General features: G+C 55.7%; 2 protein-coding genes across 7 annotated transcripts in view; both read left to right on the top strand.

Annotated features, from left to right (window-relative positions):
- ABCC8 (ATP binding cassette subfamily C member 8) overlaps window positions 1–8,344 on the top strand; it is a 73,652-nt gene extending 65,308 nt beyond the window's left edge. For 5 of the 6 annotated variants that reach the window (XM_004752075.3, XM_004752076.3, XM_045066162.1 and 2 more), the window contains 10 exons: window positions 2,854–2,956; window positions 3,526–3,639; window positions 3,951–4,071; window positions 4,171–4,301; window positions 5,210–5,288; window positions 5,507–5,615; window positions 6,003–6,106; window positions 6,908–7,041; window positions 7,492–7,554; window positions 8,098–8,344. In XM_004752075.3, the coding sequence (XP_004752132.1) occupies window positions 2,854–2,956; window positions 3,526–3,639; window positions 3,951–4,071; window positions 4,171–4,301; window positions 5,210–5,288; window positions 5,507–5,615; window positions 6,003–6,106; window positions 6,908–7,041; window positions 7,492–7,554; window positions 8,098–8,235 (1,096 nt within the window). In that variant the 3' untranslated portion in view covers window positions 8,236–8,344. The remainder of the gene's footprint in view (window positions 1–2,853; window positions 2,957–3,525; window positions 3,640–3,950; window positions 4,072–4,170; window positions 4,302–5,209; window positions 5,289–5,506; window positions 5,616–6,002; window positions 6,107–6,907; window positions 7,042–7,491; window positions 7,555–8,097) is intronic. The other variant, XM_045066165.1, reaches the window with a different exon arrangement.
- A 3,566-nt stretch (window positions 8,345–11,910) lies between these two features.
- KCNJ11 (potassium inwardly rectifying channel subfamily J member 11) lies at window positions 11,911–16,288 on the top strand. The gene has a single exon (XM_004752072.3). The coding sequence runs from the start codon at window positions 12,569–12,571 to the stop codon at window positions 13,739–13,741; it is 1,173 nt and encodes a 390-aa protein (XP_004752129.1). The 5' UTR covers window positions 11,911–12,568; the 3' UTR covers window positions 13,742–16,288.
- Window positions 16,289–18,027: the final 1,739 nt, after the last annotated feature.

The raw sequence follows: 18,027 nt of genomic DNA on the forward strand, positions 1-18,027 counted from the left end.
GATGTATTTGAGCATCTCAAAAAACAGTCCAGAGGCCCCTGCCCCAGATACTTGGACTCTGGTCTTTACGCCTCACTCAGAGAGTGATTCCAGATTATTTTTAGGATGACACAGCTGTGTAGGGTGTGACAGTAAGCATGCGACACCAAGTCCCATGTCCAGGAGTAACCCTAGGGCTCAAAGACCGGCCAAGAGAATTCCAGGAGGCTTGTGTCTCCTCCCTCCAAGCCCCAAAGCTCTAGGAGAGGTGCCCAGGCCCCCAATGCAGCACTTGTGGCCCCATTCACTCCCTGGGCCATCTGTGCCAGTGAAATGTCCTCTTAGGGGTCTTGTCTGAGTAAAGCAAAGTGACACAGAGTTCTGACCTGGCCTTGGCTCTGCTCCCTAGACGGGCCTATGCTGCCTTCCGCACAGAAGCCCCTTGGAACCTGGCATGACGCTCAGGTCTCCTCCGAGCCCCCTTCCTGTCTCAAGCCCACACTTTCCAGGTCCTTTGACTCTTGGGGCCACTCCCAGGCCTGGCCTCTACTCAGCCTTAGTACTGTTGCTCTTACGCAGGCTGTCCCTGCAGCCTTCGGGCTGGGCCTGGGGCAGAGGGATTGTGCCTCTCCTCCAGAGGGCCAGACCCTCTCCGTAGGATCTGAGAGGATGCCACCTCCCGTCCCCTGTGGTCAGTCAGGGGAGCCGCTGCCCGGTGAGGCCTCCCATGCCCTCTACACTGACACACTGGGAGATCTTTACATGTGGATGAAGGAGGTTTTGGTCCTCCCTGTGTGTGTTTAATTCATTGGCTTTTGCCCAGCAGCCTGCCCTGCTGAGAGCTGACTAGCATTCACTGATTGTGTGCCTAACACATGCCAGGCACTGTGCTAAGGGCTCTGTGTGTGTTATCGCACTGAATGCTCACAGAAGCCCCCTGACATGGCTTCAAGCAGCCACGCTCAACAGACAAGCCTGAGTCACCAACCTGAGGTCACGCACATGGTCAGAGCCAGTGCTAGGCCTGGAACCCAGGCCTCTGGGACCTTCTGACTTCTCTAGCAAGCCCTGTCTTTTCCCAGAAAAGTTTCCAGGGTACCTCAGCCCCCGACTCAGTGTTGGGCTCAGAGGCTATTTCAGCCCAGGTGGGAACAATTATTGTCCCCATTTTACTAGTGAGGAAACTGAGTCTTGGTCCTGACACACAGCCCTTAAGTAAGAAGGCTAAGAATCCAAAGTCTGCATGGCCCTACACTGGGACGCTCCACGTTCCTCACATCATCACACACCTATCCCCAGAGCCACACCTCCTACACACCTTCACACACACCCATCCCTCAGGCTTGCCTGCCACACACACGTGCACACGCAGGCAGACAGCTTCTCACGGGCTCATTCACAGCCTTCACATGGGGCTGCACACTTGCCTCAGCCACATCACACCACCGTGGCTGTGCGATCGTACACACTCTCGCACCTCAAAGACTCACTGGGCTGTCCTCAGACACGTGGGTCAGGCACAGCCCCTCCACCCAGAAGTAATCAAAGCAGAGCAAACACCTTGCAAGAGTGAAAAGCAAATGCACGGTTCAACTTGTCTTGAGCCCTCCGCATCCCCCGTTGTTTCCCTAAGGCCAGTGCTAAGACAGCTTTGGCTTCGATTTGTTCCTTCACTCATCATGAAACAAGCGCTCTCTGCCACCTCCTCTAGGCCCGGCCTAAGCCAGCCTGGGGTGAGGGGCTGGCCAAGGAGAATGAGGCCATGAGCCCAGGCTACGGAGAGAGAAAAACCAAGTCCACTCAAAGTAATGCAAGCAGAACGTGATAAGGGCACAAGCGAAGGAAAGAAGTCTCCAGAGTTCCTTCCTTGTACAGAGAGATCCCATCTACCTTAGAGGGTCAAGGAAGGTTCCATTTATTCATTCAGCAAGTATTTATTGACAGTGCCAGGTGCTAGGGATGCCCTGTGACCAAAACAGCCGTGGGTTCCATTCCCATAAGTTTACAGTCTCGTGAGGGAGATGAGCAGCTAGAGAAATGAACACATGAACAGAGGTTATGAAACAAACAGGTTGCAGAAAGGGAGAACAACAGTCCGGGAAAGGCCACCCTGGGGAGATGTCATTTGAGGTAAAGCCTGAAGGCTGAGAGGAGTCAGCCTTGTGAAGAGCGGAGGAGAAAGCATTTCCAGGCCAAGGGGACAGCGCGGGAAAGGCCCTGGGGTGAGAAAGATCTTGGTATTGTGACGAAACTGAGAAAGGGCAAATAATAAATGATCGTCATTTCTGTGGCTGCAAAGCAGTGAGCAAGGGGATTTGTGGCATGGAGGGAGCTCCCACAAGCTCCCGGCAAGGAGCTGGCTCTTTGGCCTCGGAGCCATTGATATTCTAAGCAGGAGAGAGATGGGATGTAATTTATGATTTATAAAGATCATGCCGGCTGCTGTCAGCAGAGCAGGGGAGACCACAGGTAGACCTACGGGGAAGCTGACGCAGTAGGCCCGGTGAGTTTGTGGCGGACAGCAAGCAGGAGAGAGGCCTACTTTGGAGGCAGAAGTGAGAAGTCTTATAGAGGGATTGGTTGTGAATCCAGATGATTCCTCGGTTTCTGGCCTGGTCGTGTAGGTGGTCAGAAGGTGTTTTACTGTAATAGCGAGACCCTAGGGAGAAGAATGGGTCTTGGGCTGAAAGCAGGAGTTTAAAGTAGGTGGGAGTCTGGACAAGTCTGAATCAAGCAGCAGGGTCCTGGGAGGGCCCACCGGAGGGGAATGGACTGCAGATGGTCAGACACGGCATGTTTCCTGGCTGCTTCTCTATAAGTAAAGAGAGGCCTGGGGGCCATGGAACCTTCAGACCCTCCCCATCCTCCCCCCAGGTATGAGGCTAAGTTCCAGCAGAAGCTCTTGGAATATACGGACTCCAATAACATCGCCTCCCTCTTCCTCACGGCTGCTAACAGATGGCTAGAAGTCCGTATGGCAAGTCCACCCACCCCCCAACCCCCGGGCCCCAAGACAAGGGCTTCTGATAGGGATGTGGAGCCAGAGCAAGGGCCAAACACGGACGAGATGGCAGGAAGAGAGGGTGGGATCGCAGCTCGTGTGTGCATACAGGGCAGGCACCAAGTCCTCCTGTTCTCCCAGCCCCGGCTTCCCTCCCTGTGTCTGGCCAGAGCCTCCTCTTCCCCATCCCCGCCCAGCGGCTTGTGCACCTGAGGTGTGCACCAGTAGCCAGAAGAGCTGTGTGTTCCACTGTGATGAGTGTGTGTCTGAATCGGGCCGTAAGACCTGTGTAGGCCAGCTGGGGAGGCTGCCTGGTCAGGCCTGCGCAGATGGCTGGGGGTGGGCCCCAGAAACGTGTGCACACATTGTCTCCTGGGGCTCCAGCCCTCAAGGCCTCCTGCATGTCTGATGACATGTAGGTGTGTTGCTGGGCTGGGGTAGAGTCTCTGTTGAGTTTCTCCCCTCCCTGAAGGGAGTGAGGTGCATTGGGGGGGCCCTGTGGCTTCGACCCCTGAGGGCCCACACCGGGTCGCCTCCCTCCACAGGAGTACATCGGTGCCTGTGTGGTCCTCATCGCAGCCGTGACCTCCATCTCCAACTCCCTGCACAGGGAGCTCTCGGCTGGCCTGGTGGGCCTGGGCCTTACCTATGCCCTAATGGTAAGTAGCAGCAGCAGACCGGGACAGCGGAGGGCTCAGATGTCAGCACTCAGGGAATCTCAGAGACGCCCTCCAGGCCCTACCCCAAGCTCCTGTGAGTCTGATGCAGGCAAGACCCTGTGGGTAGGAGGGCTAACCCAGGGCCAGGGCCCCAGACGGGTAGTGAGTCAGGATCCATGTTCGTTGTAACCCCCTGGGCCTCCAAGGGAGACCCCTGAAGAGCCAGCAGAAGACACTGAGGGCCCCTGGCCCACACAGAAGAGCCATCCTGGTGGCCGGGGTTAGGCCAAGCGCTCGCTGACTCCCCACAGGTCTCCAACTACCTCAACTGGATGGTGAGGAACCTGGCAGACATGGAGATCCAGCTGGGGGCCGTGAAGCGCATCCACGGGCTCCTGAAAACAGAAGCGGAGAGCTACGAGGGGCTGCTGGGTGAGAGGCCCAGACGAGGGGCGCGTCAGGGGGAGGGGGGCCCTCCTGGATACCGGCTGCCGCCTGAATCTGCTGGCTGAGCCCCGGTCTGGCCCCCAGCGCCCTCCCTCATCCCGAAGAACTGGCCCGACCAAGGGAAGATCCAGATCCAGAACCTCAGCGTGCGCTACGACAGCTCCCTGAAGCCGGTGCTGAAGCACGTCAATGCCCTCATCTCCCCGGGACAGAAGGTCAGTGGGCTGCAGGGCGGAGGGCGGGGCGGCCCCCCCAGTCAGCCCGTGGGTCCCTCACACTGACAAGGGTCGGACCACCTCTCCCCCATTCCCTCTTCCGTGCTCCTTCCGCTGCCCTCACTCACCCACCCAGGAGACGGACACCCCAGATTCCCTGGCTGCTCTCCCCGGGCACTGCCCCTGACCTTCAGAGCAAGTCTTTGGGACAGACAGTGAGGCCCCTCGCTTGTCCTGCGGAGGGAGCCGCGGCCTGGCACTCTGACCCAACTCTCTGATGGATTGCCTCCTCACACCCCACCCCTGCTCTGACAGGGCTCCCTTCCTTCTGTCTCTTTGTCTCTGTCCCTCTGTCTTTGTCTGTGGCTGTTGATTTCACTCTCCCTGACATTTAGATCTACCTCTCTCCCTGCCTCTGGCCCTTCCCATCTGTCCCCTACCTTTCTCGTCCTTCTGGGTCGTCATTTCTGTCTTTGTACTGGTTCCTTATTGTCTTTTCCTTTGGTACCGTGGGCCGGGAAGCCATGGGGTCAGAGATGACCTCAGTTTAAGGCATGGCACACAGATACACCCCTGTAAACCCCAATGAGCCACTCCCGGGCCCCCCGTCCCTTACCCACACACATAGACTTTGCACCACTGTCCCCAGCTCCCCTGCAGCCCCGTACCAGGCACAGCAAGTCTGACACCCAGGCCCAGGGAAATGGACATCTTGCCCTGCACTTGCTTGCGGGTCCCCAGGAGAGGTCCCTCTGGACCCAGAAAGCAAGCCCAAAGCCAGAACCCAGCCCTAGCCAAAAAGAAGCTAGTCAGAAAGGCAGGACAAAGAGATGCTGTGAGCTCCGGTGCCCGCACAGCCCGGAGTGAGCACCAGCAGGTACTCACCGTGTCCCTGCTCCTCTTTCCAGATTGGGATCTGCGGCCGCACAGGCAGTGGGAAGTCCTCCTTCTCTCTCGCCTTCTTCCGCATGGTGGACATGTTCGAAGGTGAGTGGTGTGACAGGCACCCCACGTGTGCCCGCAGCCACCAGGTAGGACCCCAGTCCTGGTGTATGGTCAGATGTCACAGGAAGCCCAGCAATCACTGCCTCTCCACCCCCCACCACATCCTCCATGGGACCCATGCTCCCAGGCTGAACCTGCCCCTGGCACCACCCACTCCCCCGACTCTTTCATGTCCCACCTGTGTTACTGTCTCCACACAGGGCGCATCATCATCGACGGCATCGACATCGCCAAACTGCCACTGCACACCCTGCGCTCCCGCCTCTCCATCATCCTGCAGGACCCCGTCCTCTTCAGCGGCACCATCCGGTGAGCCCCAACACTCCTGCAGTCCACCACGCCGTCCCAGGCTCGGGCGTCTGGGAGCTGGAGTGCGAGGAGGGCTGGTGGGCGAGGCCCAGAGCCCTCAGCTGGGTACCCGTTGCAGGGCAGGCAGCCCTGCTCAGGCTCTGGGCACCGTGGGCTGGCCTGGTCCCTCACACTTCCACCCTTGGGCCTTTCTCTCTCCTGTGAGCCCCAGGCGGGCGCTGGTAGAGGCAGCTCCCTGGCTTGCTGCCCCCCTACCTTTAGCCAGGCACTCTGAAGCCATCAGTTCTCACTCACTGCTCCCTTCCCCAGCCTTGACCTCTGCCGGCCCCCGGGGATGAGCCAGCACCCTGCTTCCCTCTCTAAGGGGCTTTCTGTGACCCCCTCCAGATTTAACCTGGACCCGGAGAAGAAGTGCTCTGACAGCACACTGTGGGAGGCGCTGGAGATCGCCCAGCTGAAGCAGGTGGTGAAGGCGCTGCCCGGAGGCCTGGGTAACTACTCGGGGAGCAACAGGACAGCACTGGAGGACATCGGAGGGCTAGGAGAAAAAACTCACGCCCGTGTCTGAAGTTTGCCCAGGGTTTGGTCTAGGGTCTGGCAGGACCCCAGACACTATCCTGTATGCCCTTTTACCTTACAGAAGCCCAGAGAAGTCACGTGAGTTGTCCCAAGCCACACGACTGGTCAGTTCAGGGGCTAACTTCTCCAGAGGAAACTGGGGCGAGGGGGGAGGGGTGACAGCAGTTGTCACTGTGAGACACGGCTTGCAAGTCCAGTGTATTTTGCCCTGCCCATGGCTGCCACCAGCCTGCCCAGCTCTGCCCTGAGGAAGGAGAGGACAGAAGGGGACATCCCAGGCAGGGGTCACTCCTCCAGGGTACAGGGAAGACTCTGCCCCCGCCCCCTGCAGAGGACAGCAGGGTCTTGATGTATTTGCCACAGCCCCCGTGGCAGTGAGGGCCAGCCAAGCCTTGGCTTCAGAGACTCAAGCCACTGGTGCCCTCACACAGCTCCAGCACCCACACACTCAGTGCACAGGCTCTCTCTCCGAACAACCCGGGACCACAGCCGCGCTCTCCTGCAGAGAGCGCTCTTCTCTGTAATCCTTGCAGATGGCACCTGTGTCATTAGGTCGAGTGCAGCCGCCCTGCACACCCCCGGCCTCGTGACACACCCATGCATATTTGCCCTGTACATACATTTCCTAATGCCCTTAAGCCATGGTGTCTACTAAACTCCCAGCACCAGACTAACTCAGCCCCACTCTGCCTCCCCGGGGCTGTTTATTTCAGATGCCATCATCACGGAAGGCGGGGAGAATTTCAGCCAGGGCCAGAGGCAACTGTTCTGCCTGGCTCGGGCCTTTGTGAGGAAGACCAGCATCTTCATCATGGACGAAGCCACGGCCTCCATCGACATGGCCACGGTCGGTCAGGAGCACAGCCGTGGGGTGGGGTCTTGGAGGGAGATATCATGGGGTCTTAGGGTGAAATTTGCACAAAGTGGTCCCAAAACTCAAGTCATCTTTAACATCAAGGGCACCTTGAAAGGGAGAGGGTTGGGGCACATTTCTAGCTCACAAACACACAAGAGACTCACAGAAACTTCATACTCATCACCTGCCACACAGCCCAGCCAGACACATGCACAGCACACACACACACAGAGCTGAGCCCCCAACAGCCTGAGCCCAGCCCCTGAATGCTAGAACTTGGTTGGTCCTATGGAAACAAGGACCAGACAGATGGAGGGAGGCGTGGGCTAGGATTGATCTCCCATGGGAGACGAACTGCAGCTGTAGGCCCCCGTCCCCAAAGCCAGGCCAAACCCTATCCCCGAGGCAGATGAGCCAACCAGTATTGCTCCCTCCTGGCAGGAAAACATCCTCCAGAAGGTGGTGATGACGGCCTTCGCAGATCGCACCGTGGTCACCATTGCGGTAAGGGGCCCCTTGCTGCGGTGCAGGGCCACACCCAGAGAGAGGGCTGGCCGCTAGAGGCTGCCATCAGAGGGCAGCCACCACACTCACCTGGGCCTGGTAATCAGGAGAAGCCCCTGAAGTGACGGTGCAGAATCTGGAGGGCTTGCAGGGAACGTGGACCGCAGGAAACGGGGTGGGTGAGGACTTCCCTCAGATCCCCCTCTCTTTCCCCAGGTTCCAAGGCCCACCCCTACCCCAAGGTCCCAGGAGCTAGGCTAGGCTACCTACTCTATAGGTAGTAGGGGTTGGGCTATGAGGTGATCTCTGAGTCTTGAAGCCCAGAGGTGAGAGCAGAGCTGAGACTTGGTAAGGGGAGAGGGTATCATGAGTGAACAGAGTGCTTGGGGTCACAGCCACCCCAGGGAAGGGCAGTGGCCACAGAGATGGGACATTCCATCTACATGCCTCCTCCCCTGAACTGCAGGAGGGACACCCTCAGCCGCCCCTCCCTTTACCACCCCCCACCCCACCACCCTGACCAGCACCCCCTGCCCCACCCAGCACCGTGTGCACACCATCCTGACTGCAGACCTGGTGATTGTCCTGAAACGTGGCGCCATCCTTGAGTTCGACAAGCCAGAGAAGCTGCTCAGCCGGAAGGACAGCGTCTTTGCCTCCTTTGTCCGTGCGGACAAATGAGCCCCTGGAGCCCAAGTGCCACCCCGCGCCCCAGCCTCCCCCGCGCCTTCTCCCTCTGGGGCTTTCTAACTGTAAATCACTTGTAAATAAAGAGATTGATTGTTTCCTACTGGAGGCCTCAGGTCTGGTGGGCAGGGACAAGGTGGCCTGTAGGTCCGGTGGACATGAGGCTGTGTGAGTGTGGCCAGAAGTGCATTTTCTTATCTGTGAAATGAGGTTTGCAGTAGTCTGCTCAGGCATAACAAAATTGCGGCCGAAGAGACTTAAACAGAAATGTCCTCTGACAGATCTGGAGGCAGGAAGTCCAAGATCAAGGTGTCATAGGTTTGGTTTCTCCTAAGGACCTACTTACCTCCTTTACAGGCCCTATCTCCAAATACTGTCATGCTGGGAGACATCAACAGGAATTTAGGGCTCTAACAAATAGATAGGGGGGCAGACACAATTCAGTCTGTAACAAGGGTTATCACATTTTTTGTGATTATCTCATTAGACAAAATAGCCCCCTTCCTTCTCACTATATATCTTGGATTAAAATTGTGGGGTACCCTGGATTAGTACCACTTCCATGACAAATGACAGGAACCCAACTCAAAGGGGCTTACCTAAAAACTGGAATTTATTACCCTATGTGATGGAGAAGGTCTGGAGGTGTACTACTTCAGGCATGGCTGGATCTAGCCGTCTGACCACAAGCATGTGTTTCCATTTCTGGGTTCTTTCTTCCCCTCCCTCCATGATGACAAATGGCCACTTGCCCCTCCAGTTTATACCCTACCACTCTGAAAAAGAGTCCCAGCAAAATTCTTGGGAGCAAATTTCAATGGACCAAGTTAGGTCATACCCCTACCTCTACCCAAGCACTACGGTCAGAGGGATGGGCTACACTGACTGGCTAGGCCCAGATCACATGTCCCCATCTGTGGCACCCACGGAGAGGCATTCAGAATGGAGGAAGGGTGGTCCTTCAGAGGGAAGCACGATGCATATACCACAAGTCACCCAGGTAGTGTCTGGAGATGCTGAGACCCAGACACTGGGGAGATCAAAACAACAGATATCCTTAGATTCCTTCAGCATCATAAAGCAGGAATGCATAGCTCCCCGAGCCCAGAAATGGCAGGTGCTCATTTACGTTTTAATCATATCACGTTTTAATCATTTTCACATTGACTCCAGTACTGGCTATCCCAGCTCTAGGGTGCAGAACCAGGAGTCTTAGGACTGTGTCCCTCTTGGTTGCTATGGGATCAGAGCAATGTAAGGACAACCCTCCAGTCACTGGAGAGAGGCCCAACACAGACCTCTTGGATATTCCAAGAGCCAGAGGGAATCAGGAAGTGAGAATTCTGTAAGACCTGGTAGGCTGCCTAGGGGAGGCAAGATGTGATTTGAGCATGAGAAAGGTGGGAATGAGACAGGCAGAGTTAGAGAAAATGGCCCATGGGGCAGGGGGTGGGGGCATAGGATCATAGGGCCTTAAATGCCAGGATAAGGAGTCTGGGATAAGCCCATGAACAAAAGAGAAGTGGAGAAGGTTTCTGAGTGAGAAAGGAGCTGACAAATTCAGTATTTGGGGGAGTTGACTATAAGAAGGTAAGGATGGAGGAGGGCAGGAGGCTGAGCTCTTTGGGTAAGGGGCCCACCCTCCTAGGAAGGGCAGAGCAGGTAATAGCTGAGGCCTCAGGGCCACGCTGTGAGGCAGGGCCTTGCCTTTCCAGCTCTAAGATGTCTCTAGGGGCCACCCTCTCTACCAAAAGGCCGCCTAAGAGCAGGGCCTGGGAAAGGAGAAGATTCTTAACCCCACCCCCACCTTGTGCCCACTACACCCCACAGGATTGAAGGGAAGTAGCAGGAATAGGGCAATGTCCATACTGAAGTCTTACAGAGATGCCCAAGGCCATTCTGGCCCAAACCTCTCTATAGTATCCCTGATGGCCTGCCAACTTTGACTTGGATACTCCAAAGATATGGGTCATCTCTGGTTATTAGAACTGACTCTTGCATATGTGAAATCACAGCCTGCCTCCGTTCCACTCAGTGACTATACTGGTTCTATACTTTGGGTCACATAAAACTATTAGTCCACCCTCATTGGACTCCTGGGGTTTCTGCACTAGTGCCCAAACTCCCTAGGGGGCTCTCTAAGGCTCCTTTTCCAGTGGCTGAACAGATGTAGTTGCCTCAGAGTTTTCCTGTGTAACCCTGTCTCCTTGAACTCTCCCACTCTGATCATCCTGTTCTCCCCTCCCCACTCTAGGGACTACATCTTTGTTAATACAGTCCAAGCTCACACTTACCCTGAGTAACAGTGTTGACTCTGCCTACAGATGAGTATGAGACAGAAAGGAAAACTCAATATGAAAATCACATGTGCCCCACTGTGGTCCATATCCCCACTGTCCCTATCTTGGGGCCCTGCCTCATGCTCCCACTCCAACAAATGAACACACATGGGTCAGGGCTACATAAATATCTGAGCCTCAGAGGGGGGATGGGGCCATTACTGTCCCAACAACAGAGACCCAGCAGGTTTTCTCTCTCAGCTGAGAACTGGGGCCCAAGCCACAGGGCAACCCTAGACTGATGCCTGCAGTAGAAGCACCACTCATGTTCAGGTCAAGAGCTCGAGTCCCCCAGTTCCCAAGCCAACCCTAATACAGCCCCTCAGACCCACGTTCCTCCCATTACCTAAGGTTTAAGAGACCAGGCAGCAGGTGTAAGGAGGTGTAAAGCAAGTGTCCGTAGCTCAAACTCTCTTTAAAATACAGGGGCGTAGTTGTGGAATGATTAAAAAGATGCAACCACCCAGCCTTCTGGGCTTTTGCGAATCTGTTCCGACAGTGGCTAGTTAAGATCCATTATTTTCTGGGGAGGGAGTCCGTGGCTTTCATCAAATTCTCAAAAGATCTACGACTCAGAAGAGATTAAGAACATCCCCAAAGAGAAGAAGCAGTCAGTTGAGGAATCCTCAGGCCACCTAACCTCTTGCGGTCACCGGTTTGGTGACGCAGCTCCTCAGAGCCTCCTCTCGCTGGGAACCTGCAAAGCCCAGTGCTGCACGAGAGGTGCATACTGGCGCCCCTGAGAATGGGAAATTGGAGGAGGAAAGGCAAGCCAACTGAGGCTGCAGTCCTCAGACTGAAAGGGCGGGTCGCGGCGCCCCTCCCTGTCCCCGCGTGGGCAGGAGGAACCTCTTTTTGTCCCTCTGATTGGGCAAACCTTCCCGGCCACACAGAATTTGTAACAGGAAGGCGGGGCGTGGAGGTGGGTGCGAATGACAAGGGGCGGGGCTTGAGCCCGTGCCCGCCCCTCCTCCAGCTCAGGAATAGGTCGGGCTCCCCCTGGCGGCTCCGGTCCCCCACTCCATTCCTCCGGCGCCCCCGCCCTCAATCTTCTGCCCCCATCTAGTACAGGTCGGTCTCAGCGGACCAACGGACAGACAGGCGGACGGACGCACGAACGAAAGGACGACCCGCTGGGAAGCCCGGGCAGCAGTGGGGGCGGGGAGGCCACGGCTGCGGCTTGAGGAGCAGGAGCAGGTGCTGCGGCGACGAGCGGGCGGGGCAGGACGGAGCGGAGCGCCGGGCGGGGGCGCGGCGCCGGCTTGCGTGGGCCGGCGAGGAGCCGAGAGGCCGCGACCGTGAGTGAGCCCGGCCAGGTTGCGCTGTGGGCGAGGGGATCTGGAGTGGAGTCGGGTGGAGTGGTGACTCTGGAGGGCACAGGATCCCAAGGAGACAGAAAGGACAGAGCTGGAGGGGGATCCGACCGGCCGCGGGGGCGCTGCGGAGGGTGGGGTAGAAAAGGGGGCATACCTGGAAGCGAGACGGGGGGTCGTCAGAATATGAAGCTGGAGCTTGGAAGGGGGCCCGGGAGCAGAAGTGAGTGAGGCGGGAGAAACGGTGGGGGTTGTGTGAGGTCTGGCGAGTTGGGAAGATCCAGAGGTGCTAAGTTCCAAGGTAGAGGAGGTGGGTTGAGAAGGAAACCCAGGTGGGGAGAAGGAGCCTCGGCGGGAGGCCCAGGGAAAGTCCGCGGTGGGAGAGAGTTGAGCTGAGATTCAGGCGAGGTGGGGAGCAGGCCCAGGCCTGGTAGGAGGCTCACTAGGCAGTGGGCAGGCGGGCCCAGGTGTGAGGCTGGTTTAAAGAGGCAGAGGCCAGTCGGAGGTGAGGAGGAGTCTGGTTGAGGCAGCATCTGAGAAGTGAGGCCAGCACAGACTGAGGGTGGTTCCGCAGTGGAAGGGCTCCCCGCGGAGGAAACCCCACCGTGAGGCCCAAGGCTTGGTCAGGGGAGCGCCCCCCATGGGGGAAGCCTCTCCCCGGTGGTTGCTGGAGCCATGCTGTCCCGAAAAGGCATCATCCCTGAGGAGTATGTGCTGACGCGGCTAGCAGAGGACCCCGCGGAGCCCCGGTACCGAGCCCGAGAGCGGAGGGCCCGCTTCGTGTCTAAGAACGGCAATTGCAACGTAGCCCACAAGAACATCCGAGAGCAGGGCCGATTCCTGCAGGACGTATTCACCACGCTGGTGGACCTCAAGTGGCCACACACGCTGCTTATCTTTACCATGTCCTTCCTGTGCAGCTGGCTGCTCTTTGCCATGGTCTGGTGGCTCATTGCCTTCGCTCACGGTGACCTGGCCCCTGACGAGGGCACCGTTGTGCCCTGTGTCACCAGCATCCACTCTTTTTCCTCTGCTTTCCTTTTCTCCATTGAGGTCCAGGTGACCATTGGTTTTGGCGGGCGCATGGTGACCGAGGAGTGCCCGCTAGCCATCTTGATCCTCATTGTGCAGAACATCGTGGGGCTCATGATCAATGCCATCATGCTGGGCTGCATCTTCATGAAGACGGCCCAGGCCCATCGGCGGGCCGAGACCCTCATCTTCAGCAAGCACGCTGTCATCGCAGTGCGCCACGGCCGCCTCTGCTTCATGCTGCGCGTGGGTGACCTCCGCAAGAGCATGATCATCAGTGCCACCATCCACATGCAGGTGGTGCGCAAGACCACCAGCCCCGAGGGCGAAGTGGTGCCCCTCCACCAGGTGGACATCCCCATGGAGAACGGTGTGGGGGGCAACAGCATCTTCCTCGTGGCTCCTCTCATCATCTACCACGTCATTGACGCCAACAGCCCACTCTACGACCTGGCGCCCACTGACCTGCACCACCACCAAGACCTCGAGATCATTGTTATTTTGGAAGGTGTGGTGGAGACCACAGGCATCACCACCCAGGCCCGCACCTCCTACTTGGCCGACGAGATCCTCTGGGGCCAGCGCTTTGTACCCATCGTGGCCGAGGAGGATGGCCGCTACTCCGTGGACTATTCCAAATTTGGCAACACCATCAAAGTGCCCACGCCGCTCTGCACGGCCCGCCAGCTTGATGAGGACCGCAGTCTGCTGGACGCCCTGACCCTCGCCTCCTCCCGTGGCCCCCTGCGCAAGCGCAGCGTGGCTGTGGCCAAGACCAAACCCAAGTTCAGCATCTCTCCGGATTCCCTGTCCTGAGCCCTGGTCGCTCAGGCCCCCACACTGCTTGTGTGCACAGAGGCCGTGTGTATGGTATGTAGGGTGGGCGTGGTGTGGGCCCCTTGCCAGGCCAGGTCCTGGTGTGAGGCTGGGCCCTCTTCAGCTCAGCCTCCCCCCTGCCGTTAGCCCATGGTGTTACAAGGCACTTGTCACTACTCTATTTCTGGCCTCAGAGGAAGCCTGTGCTGGGTTATTTTTGTCTCTGCTCCTCCCCAGCTCGGGACTGGCTCACCCCCCCACCACCCCTGTCCCCAGACTGGGGAAGCTGTGGGAAGTGTTGGACCCTAAAGTTGGGTCTCCCGCCAGTTCTGCCTCCCCATGATCAACTGACTGCAGGCCTGGGCAGGGGAGGAACAGTCCCCGGATTGGCAACCTACTGCTCTGTTTTGGTGACCCCAAGAGACGACCAGCCACTCTTGGTCCCTGAAGAAGAGATGGCCTAATGGGTGGGCCCTGCCAGCTGGGGAGAGCAATCAATGAAGGAGTGTATTCCAGCTGGAGAATTAGAGGTGTGGAACCGACACAGACAGGGAAGGCTGAGACTGATCAGACTCCCCTCCCTGAGGCCGACCCAGATCAGGAGGAAGTGGTGTGAGGACACGCAGCTCTGCTGAACCTTGGTCAGGCACAGGAAAGAGGAGATGGGCCCCTGTGCCCCTGCCCTGTGCCCTGACAGCAAGGCTTCTCTGGGGAGGGGCTGCTGAGCCTGCCTGCTCCCATTCTGTCTCTGCCCCCATTCTGTCTCTCCTGGCTGAGGAGAGAGGTCGAGGGCCCACATACAGATTGAACTCTGGCTCCCCACCAGTGACTGTCACTCACTATCTGTCCAGAGGGGGCTGTGAAGGGTCTTTGGGTCACTAGAAAAGGAGATGTTGGAAAGCTCGGGCTGCCGGGGGTGAGTGAGGCCTCTGATGCAAAGAGGCCTTTGGTCCTTATGGGCTTGACCCCAGACAGGGCTCCTGGAGCAGAGCTACATACACCTGCTGGGGATTCTGCCTTCTGTGCTGTCAATAAAACCTCCCTAAACGCTGGGCAGTTCTTGCTGGGGAGGGAGGGGGCACACTGGTGGACAGGGAAGGCAAGGGCTGACAGCTGCTCGCCCACTTTCCAGAAGTGCCACAGATCCTAGCCAGGCGGCCAGAAAAAAGACCTGAGGTTGACCCTTAGCACCCAGTTCAGAGAGACTTGAGCTTTCTGCCTCAGCCCGCCCAGCCCTGCCAGCCTGTCTGGCCATCTCAGTTCTGGAGCACCTACCAGGCTTAGAGCCCTCAGCTTGACCTCCACTCCTGGGATTTGCTGGAAGGTGGGGTGCTCAGGGAAGAGGTGGGCCCATCATATGCATTACTGTACAGGGATATTGCAGGTTTGGTTCCAGACCACCACAACAGAACAGATACCGCGATAAAGAGAGTCAAATCAATGTTTTGGGGTTTCTCGCCGCATATAAAAGTTATGTTTACACTATACTGTAGTCTGTTAAGTGTGCAATGGCATTATGTCTAAAAAAACAATGTATGTACCTTAATTAAAAAACACTTTATTGCTAATAAGTGTTACCGATAGTCTGAGCCTTCAGTGAGTTGTAATCTTTTTGCTGGAGGGTTTTGTTTTGTTTTGTTTTGTTTTGTTTTGTTTTGTTTTGTTGGAGGGTCTTGTCTTGATGTGGATGACTGCTGACCAGTCAGAGTGGTGGGTGCTGAAGGTTTGGGGGGCTGTGGCAATTTATTTTTAAATTAGACAGTAATTAAGTTTATCACATCAATCAACTCTTCCTTTCACGAATGAAAGAGATTGTGACATGCCCAAGTCTGTGACTACTTGAGGTCAGGAACTATATCTGATTCAGCACTGTGCCTGACACTGAGTAAGTGCTAAGTGAATGAATGAATGAATGAACGAATGAATGATAGGACAATAAGCCAGCATCACTGTTGCTGTTTGGGGTCTGCAGTGGGCTTTAGCAGGATCAGTGAGAGCTTGGCCTGGGCTACTCCAGAGGCAGGGCTGAAGAGCCAGGAAGTTGCTGCTGCTGGTCCAAGCTCTAAGCTGCCCCATCCTGCACCCACACAGTCCCCCGACGTTAACCAGTTTGTGGTTTAGAAGAGAAGGAAGGAGAAGCTACTCAGAGTCAGCCCAGAGTTCTGGAGACAGTGCCCGGTTTCTGGGACTCAGCTTGGCTGTCCATAAGACCAGGAGAGGGGCCAGACTCCCTTAAAGCGAAGCTGCTCAGCAGCAACTTTCTTGGGACCCCATTCAAAGTAACCTTCCTCCACCCCCTCCGAGGTAAATGGCTGGTGACGGTGAACCCAGAGAATTGAGGGCTCAGCGCCACCTGCTGGCCACAGTAGCCACCTGCTGGCTATTGGATCAGAAAATCAGAGTCACTGATCCCAGTCTTTCCACCCCTAAGAGAGACCTCCTAGCTTTAAGGCTTAGTTCGGGGAGGAACTGGAAAGTTCCAGGCATGGAGGGAGCTGCTAAGCTCAAAAGGGAAGGGAAGCCAAGCTACCATAGTCCTAGAGTGAAACTGAATTCCTGGTCTGGAAAAACTAGCCCACTAGCCATGCTAGAAACCTGCCCAGGACTGACACCGGGACCTGACAGACTTTCTGCTGGAGAGGACACACCCAGTTTCTATAAGACCCACTTTAACTCCCCAGGTGGCATCCTTCCAGCTCCATCCTAAACTTGAGATCCTCCCCAACATCCTTCCCTAGGGGTGGTGAGGAGTAGAGTAGCCCCTGGTTCCCCACAGCTCTCTGAGCTCACCTCTGAGGTCTCCCCAGTTTCGGGTATCAGACACCCTATGTTGTGTGAAGACACAAATTCTGCATGTCAAAGTTATGTTCACCCCAGATAAGGGCAGGTCTAAAGCACAACAGATCTGTTCCAGCTTGAAAGGAGCTGGGAAAAGGCAGAGTGATGGGGTTAAAGTCAATTGGGTTCCAAAGAGTGGATTTGTTGCACTTATTGGCATCCTCTTTGCCATGTCCACCTGCCTGGGGCATCATATATACCTTCATGGACAGGGAAGAAGGTGTTACCTCCACGCTCCCCTGTTTCCCCTCTGGGAAAGCCCCACTCTGGATTGGTATGAAAGGTAGAGTGCCTAGACTGGCCAGCTTGGGTGCAAGGAGTGCGAACTTCTGCCTTTCCCTTGACCTTGTATCCTTCCAGGTACTGATACAAATGAGTGGAACAGGTGATAGAAGTACTAGGCATCTGTGTAATTTATGTCCTTCATTGGGAGAAGCAATAATGTACAGGAGTATGGATCAACAGTACGCAAAGCCTTCCTTAGCTTTCATGAGTCACGTGCCTCTACTTCATGAAAGTACCATTCTTTGCAGCACAAAGTCCCAAACTCCTCATCCCCTGACCGTCGGCACTCAAGGTGAAGCAAAACAGACCAGGTAGCCCTGCCTCTGTGTATTCTTCTTTACGTCATTTGATCAAGTCCAGTTTTTCTCATGACACCATCATTGCTGGGGAAGGGAAGTTACTCCCAAGAGAAATAAATGCAATACAGTTCTGATTGAGATTTTCATTTGTTGTCAAATTCTTACTAAGTCCTTGATCTCCCATACACCTTGGAAGTAGAATGAAAATCATGCCATAGTTCTGCCTCTTTTGTGCCTCTTCAGGTCTCAAAAGGTCTGACCAGCACACTCATTTCTGTGCCTAATAACTCCTTAATGCGCTTTTTTCTTCTATATCATAGATTCCCTTTCAATCATTAATGTCCATTCTACAATCCCCTGCATTTTACATCTGATGTTTTATCTCCCTATACAAAGATCCCATTTGTCATTTTCCCATATAACTTTATTTTTCCCTTATATTACTTTATTACTCTATTATAATCTCTATAAGACTATTATACTTTCTTTTAAAATCTCAACTGCCTTGCTACTTTTTCCAAAGGGTGTCATTATTTTTGATCCCTCTATTTCAATGACTGTGGAATGCTTTGGGCTGCCTCTTTTGTTCCACAGTCCTAACTATTACCCTGTTCTTCCTTCCAGATCTCTACTTCCTGAGTTTCATTGGCTCCTCTAATGATAACAGTCCTGAAATAGGCACCAACTGAACCGATGTCGCAATCCCCAGTACCGCCACTAGAGGCCACTCTAAATCACCCTCAGGCAGGAGCTCAGCGATGGGGATTTCTACCTTTAGTCAGTCAGCTCTGGAAGCCAAGAGTCTTCAATGTCAGTTAAGTCCATACCCTCCTGAGTCACCTAAAAGCTGCGTTTAGGGTCATT

Source organism: Mustela putorius, unplaced genomic scaffold, assembly GCF_011764305.1.
Source record: "Mustela putorius furo isolate JIRA1106 unplaced genomic scaffold, ASM1176430v1.1 tig00003859_pilon_pilon_pilon, whole genome shotgun sequence".
Lineage (NCBI taxonomy): Eukaryota > Metazoa > Chordata > Mammalia > Carnivora > Mustelidae > Mustela > Mustela putorius.